This window comes from Chenopodium album, chromosome 12, assembly GCF_948465745.1.
Source record: "Chenopodium album chromosome 12, dcCheAlbu1.1, whole genome shotgun sequence".
Classification (NCBI taxonomy): domain Eukaryota; kingdom Viridiplantae; phylum Streptophyta; class Magnoliopsida; order Caryophyllales; family Amaranthaceae; genus Chenopodium; species Chenopodium album.
This window is the reverse complement of record NC_137845.1, coordinates 3323596-3330078: the sequence shown is the minus strand read 5'-3', so window position 1 is coordinate 3330078 and position 6483 is coordinate 3323596. Positions and strand designations below refer to the sequence as shown.

General features: G+C 41.8%; 1 protein-coding gene across 1 annotated transcript; it reads right to left on the bottom strand.

Annotated features, from left to right (window-relative positions):
- Window positions 1–362: 362 nt before the first annotated feature.
- Window positions 363–4543, bottom strand: LOC145572796 (uncharacterized). Its single transcript, XM_081631759.1, has 3 exons — window positions 2830–4543; window positions 439–2190; window positions 363–382 (listed from the first exon to the last, which is right to left on the bottom strand). Exons 1-3 carry the CDS (start codon window positions 4541–4543, stop codon window positions 363–365), a joined length of 3486 nt encoding a protein of 1161 aa, XP_081487885.1.
- Between the last annotated feature and the right edge of the window lie 1940 nt (window positions 4544–6483).

Below are 6483 nucleotides of genomic sequence, written 5' to 3'. Positions count from 1 at the left end.
CCTAATCAACGTAGGAATCTAAATAATCTACCTTAGGAAATAATTAGGAAATCTTATCCTACCTAAAGATAACAAAATATAATCACAAATATATTCCCTAAGATATACTATCTTATCTTAACATCCCCCCTCAAGTTGGAGCATGAAGGTCTCGAATGCCCAACTTGGAAAGTAGTGTCTCGAACTAAGCCTTCCCCAAGGCTTTGGTAAAAATGTCTGCAAGCTGCTCCTTCGTAGGAACATACGAAGGTGAAATTAGGCCTTCCTGAACCGCATCTCTTACAAAATGCAAATCAATTTCAATATGTTTCGTCCTTTCATGAAATACCGGATTTTTAGCAATGTACAAGGCTGACTGGCTATCACAAAATAATTTCATACCCTGCGGGTGTTGTACACCCAAAGCTCTAAGTAGTTGTTTCAACCACTTTAATTCACATGTTGCAGCCGCCATTGACCTGTATTCCGCATCTGCAGATGATGTAGCAACTGTGGGTTGTTTCTTGGTTCTCCAAGATATTGGGGAAAAACCAAGCAACACAAACCAACCTGTCAAAGACCTCCTAGACAAAGGGCAACTAGCCCAATCAGAGTCACACCAACCCTCAAGTTGCAATTCACTATCCGAGCGAAGAAGTATTCCTTGCCCTGGACGTTTCTTCAAATAACGCACCACTCTAAGTGCGGCCTCCCAATGTGCTTCCTTTGGGTTCTGCATAAACTGAGATAAGATATGAACAGAATATGCTATATCCGGCCTAGTCACACATAAATAAATTAGACGGCCAACAAGTCGTCTATATTTCTCCACATCCTCTAATACTTTGCCTTCCGCAAGAGCTAGTTTGTGATTTTGTTCCATCGGGAAATCTGCAGGCTTAGCTCCCAACAAACCAGTTTCAGAAATAATATCTAATGAATATTTTCGTTGACAAATATAAATTCCCTGTTTACTTCTCGCAACCTCAAGTCCTAAGAAGTATTTCAATGCTCCCAAGTCCTTCATCTTAAAACAATCTCCTAAGTATGCCTTAAATTTTGATAAGGCTTCTTTATTGTTCCCTGCAACAATCAAGTCATCAACATATATCAACACATTCAACTGCAATTTTTCTTTGGTGAATGTGAACAAAGAATAATCTGAGTAGGATTGCTTAAATCCATATTTCTTCAATGCTGCAGTTAATTTTGCAAACCAACATCTGGGAGCCTGTTTCAGACCATACAATGATTTTTTCACCCTGCACACATAATCAGAATTATTTTTATTGAAACCTGGAGGAATTTTCATGTAAATTTCCTCCTCCAAGTCTCCATGTAAAAAGGCATTGTGTACATCCATCTGATGTACTTCCCAATTTTTCACTGCTGCTACTGCTAGAAAAGTTCTTACAGTAGTCATCTTTGCAACTGGTGCAAAAGTCTCATTGTAATCAAGCCCTTCAACTTCTTGATTTCCCAATATCACTAGCCGTGCTTTCAATCTCAACAAGTTCCCGTGCTCATCACGTTTCTCCGTATACACCCACTTACTTCCCAAGGCTTTCTTCCCTGGTGGAAGTTTCTGAAGAACCCAAGTCCCTTGCTCTTCTAAAGCTCTAATCTCTGCAACCATTGCATCTCGCCAACCTGCATGTTTCATTGCCTCTTTGAAAGATCTAGGCTCATTCCCTGCTGTTATAGCTGCAATATACTTTTTATGTTTCTCAGAAAAACGCGAGCAATCAACAAAATGTGTGAGAGGAAAAGGAGTACCTGAGGAAGATGATATAGGTGTCGGTGTACTTGATGATGGATTGTATTTTCGTATTGTGTGAGTAACAAAATCTCGATATTTGCTGTTTGAAAACTTCGTCCGATGACCTTTCCCCAAGACCTCGACATTCCCCTCTTCCTCTCGCTGCTCTTCACGCACACGAGCAACACCATGCTGCTGCTCTTCACGTACACTGCAGCCAGCATCGTGCTGCTGCTCGTCTCCCCCACTGCTCCCCCCAGCGGCCGCTGGTAAACCCTCTGGCTGGGCAGAAGGTTGCTGGGGGTTTGTGGCGTCACCTGCACCCACTGGCTGGGCTGTGGGTGGCTGTTGTTCCTGCATTTGTGGCTCGGCACATGCTGCTAGCCACTCATCATCATCACCATAACACACACTGCCACCTGATCGCTCTTGCTTCTTCATATTTTCCCTCACTAAATCCTCATTAAATGGAAAAATATTCTCAAAGAAACGCACATCACGTGACACAATTATTTCTTCGGTTTCTAAATCAAAGACTCTCCAACCCTTTTTCCCAAAGGGATATCCCAAAAAGACACACCTTCTACTACGACTCGCAAATTTATCCCCCTTACTTCTTTGATTGTGAGCATAACACAGGCAACCAAACACCTTAATATATTCATATGATGGAGGTTTATTAAATAATATGTCGAAAGGTGTTTTGTTTTCAAGTAACGGAGTTGGAGTTCTATTTATTAAATGACATGCCGCTAAAACACACTCTCCCCAAAATTTTAACGGCAAATTCCCTTGAAACCTCAAAGCCCGTGCAACATTTAAAATATGTTGATGTTTTCTTTCTACCCTTCCATTTTGTTGAGGTGTTCCCACACACGATGTTTCAAAAATTATGCCATTAGTATTAAAATAATCTTTCAAGGAATTAAATTCCGTACCATTATCACTTCTAACAATTTTAATATCATGATTAAATTGTCGTTTCACCATAGCCACAAAATTTAAAAACATCAATTCAACATCGGTTTTATTTTGCAATAAATAAACCCAAACACCTCTAGAAAAATCATCAACTATTGTTAAAAAATAACGAGCACCACATGAAGAAGGTATTCGATATGGACCCCACAAATCTATATGCACAAGTTCAAATATACGACTTGCTTTATTCTCACTAATAGGAAAACTAGACCTAGATTGTTTTGCACGAGGACAAACATCACAAACTTTAATATTTCTTCTAGAATTACTACTCACAACTGGAATTAATCTCAAAACTGAGTCTGAGGGATGCCCCAACCGTTGATGCCACAAGTTGAACGAATCACCATCTACTGCTAGAATCTTCACTTGAGGGACTCCTCGGAAAAAATACAATCCATCCTCGCGTTCACCCACACCAATCACCTTCCTCGTCTGCGGATCCTGTATAACACATATTTTGTTAGTAAATTGCAAAATACAATTAGATTCATCACTTAACTGAGTGACAGAAATCAAATTGCAAGTCAACTGAGGTACATAAAGCACATTATCAAGTTGTAACCCTCCTGGCAATATCACTGTGCCTAATTGATCCGCATTAGCCGACTTTCCGTCTGGCAAACCTACGGGACAATTTTGTATTCTCTTCACATGTTTGAGCAATTTAAATTCACATGTAACATGGTTTGACGCTCCCGTATCTACAATCCAAGGAATTGTATTTGTCTTACCATGCAACTGTCTATTTTTGGGATTCAAAATCTCCAAAATCTGTTGAACTTGAGAAGCACTCACGCCTGCTAAGCTTGCTGCCGCATCTTCATTGGAAGTGGTGGCCTTTGATTGTGACTGTGCTGCACTAGCTACCTTATTAGCTCTCACAGCTTGTTGTTGAGATGAGGAGCTTGCCGAGGTACTGCCAGAATTACGAGCTCCTCCACGGCCAGCTCCACGTCCTCCTCCGCGACCTCGTCCTCGTCCACCACGACCACGTTCCCCCCACCACTCGGGGTAACCAATGATCTGAAAACACCCACTTTCGTCATGCCCCACTCGATTACAATGATTGAAAAACTTGTCACTATTGTCTTCATATTTCTGTTTTGCCCGTGAATCCACCTTAAAAGCCACCGCATTCTCCACCTTCATACCACCTTCACGCAAACTTTCTGCCATGACTATATTTTGGTAAGCAACCTCCACACTAGGCAGAGGAATTTGAGCAAGTAATTGAGTCCTTATTGCAGCATAGTGAGCATCTAAGCCAATTAAAAAATAGTGTAAGTAGTCTTCTTCCCTAATGTGCTCCACCTGTGTAACGATGTTGCATTCACACTTCCCACACTTACACTTAGGAACTCTCGTATAATTGAGAAGTTCCTTCCAAATCTTCGATAGCCGACCAAAGTAATCAGCTATGGACTCCGTAGACACTTGATGACACGCACCCAACGCCGTCTTTAATTGGCACACACGCGTACCACTCACAACACAAAACCGATTCTTGAGATTTGTCCACAAAATACTCGCATCATCATAATCTCCAATCGTCGATCGTAATTTCTGATCAAGTGTATTAGATATCCACGAGACCAACATGGATTGGACAGCAATCCAATCTTCTAACTTCTTTTCATCCGTCGGCATCTTAATCGATCCATCTACGAAGCCAAATTTTCGTTTGGCCATTAATGAGCGTCGAATAGCTTGAGCCCATTCATCATAATTCTCACCACGTAATTGTATAGGCGTGATTATGTTTCCTGGAGCATCACTGGAACCGAGATAATACGTCAAGTCTACAGGTGTTTTGTCACCCATCTCCAACCAATTTATGATCTTCGTGTTTCTTGATTTGTGCTTGTTATGTTTATAGCAGGTTAATTTTCATGGCAAAGAAAAATTTGATTCCTGGCTCATGATACCATGTCAAGATAATCACAAAGTGTTGCCTCCTTCATTCATCATCAGTAAAATATTTATACACATATCTTAGAAACCTAATCAACGTAGGAATCTAAATAATCTACCTTAGGAAATAATTAGGAAATCTTATCCTACCTAAAGATAACAAAATATAATCACAAATATATTCCCTAAGATATACTATCTTATCTTAACAGAAGTGCTTGGCTGGGTGGTTCGGGGGGTGAAAAAGAGCGGCGACCAAGATGTTTTTGGGGTGGGGGAGGGGCGACAGGCTGGTTACTGGGTGTTTAGGGGCCGGGGAGGGGGACGGGTGGCTGATTGTTGTAAATGTGGGGTTTATCTAGGGAGGAGGGTGGTGAACTAGTGAAGATAGAGTTGATCGTGAGGGTTTGGTGCTGTGTAGGGAGGGTTTGTAATTAACCATGGGTAAGCCATTAAAGATTTATTATGTTAAAAATACTAGGGATATTATCAACGGTACACCCGTGGTATTGACTTTTATCAATGATACACCTGTGTTTTTATTATTTATCAACGGTACACCTGTCGTTTGGACTTTGCTCACTAATTTAAAAAACCGTTAAAAATTTTAATTTTTTTTTTTAAAATCTAAATTATTCTAAAATCTTTAAAAAAAAAAATAACCCAGCCTTCCTCCCCACCCCATTGCCACCCCCTCCTCCCCGTCACCATCGGTCCCCCTCCCCCCCAGCCAGCGGCCGACGCCTAGAGGGTCGCCCGGCGCCGGCCACCCCACCTACGCCCCCCTTTCCCCCATTAAGGCAGCCTACCACCCTCCATTTCCCCCTTTTCGTTTCCCGACCCCAATCCCAAAACCACCCCTAACCACCGTTCTCCCGTCGAAAACGCCCCTTTCCTCTCCCCCTCCCCCGGAAACCTCCCCTCACCTTTCCCCCTCCCTTAATTGACCCCCTATGGGTCCTAACCCTAAACCACCACCTTATTGAAACCCTAAAACCGCCGGCGAATTAAGGGAGGGTTAGGGCGTTAGAGTCCTTAAGGGGTCGATTAAGGGGGGGTTTCCGGGGGAGGGGCGGTTTCCGGGGGGAGGTGAAGAGGAGGGGGGCGGTTTCGAGGGGAGGACGGCGTTTAGGGGTGGTTTTGGGATGGGGTTCGGGAAACAAAAAGGGGGAAAAAGAGGGTGGTGGGTTGCCTTGGTGGGGGAAAGGGGGGTGTGGGTGGGGTCGTCGGCTCTGGGCGCTGGCCGCCGGCTGGGTGGGGGAGGAGGGACTGGTGGCGACGGGGAGCAGGGGTGGGGGACAGGTGGCAGTAGGGTGGGGAGAGGGTGGCTGGGTTTTTTTTTTTTTTTTTTTTTAAGTTTTTATAATAATTTTTTATTAATCTTAAATTATTATAAAAGCTTTTCCCTTAAAAAAAAATTTTAACACTTTTTTAACGGAATTAACGGAAGAGGTGTATGAGTGAGACAAAGTCGAAACCACAGGTGCATCTCTGATAATTATTAAAAACACGAGTGTATCATTGATAAAAGTCAAAACTACGGGTGTACTATTGATAATTTCCCAAAATACTAAAATAATGTTATATTAGAGAAATATTATAATTTTTTATGCTATTTATGAGATTTCCGGAAAAAAATTGCTACCAATGAGAATGTGCAAATGTATATGGCTACCAATGAGAAAAACCCTTAAATAAATGACCAACTTATGATGACACTTTTTCATAATGTTTTAATCCGTAGATGGATGTTGTTGGAGAAAAGGATTTGTAATACTATTAAGATCTTGAATCTTAAAATGATCAAGATTTATATGTATGTATCAATGTATGGAATAAATGTGTTGTGT

Coding starts and splice junctions, on each gene's coding strand:
- LOC145572796 (XM_081631759.1), bottom strand. CDS start 4,543: ATGGGTGACAAAACACCTGTAGACTTGACGTATTATCTCGGTTCCAGT. Junction 2,191..2,829: donor ACCTTCTTCATGTGGTGCTC/GTTATTTTTTAA, acceptor ATGAGGATTTAG/TGAGGGAAAATATGAAGAAG. Junction 383..438: donor GTCAATGGCGGCTGCAACAT/GTGAATTAAAGT, acceptor CAACACCCGCAG/GGTATGAAATTATTTTGTGA.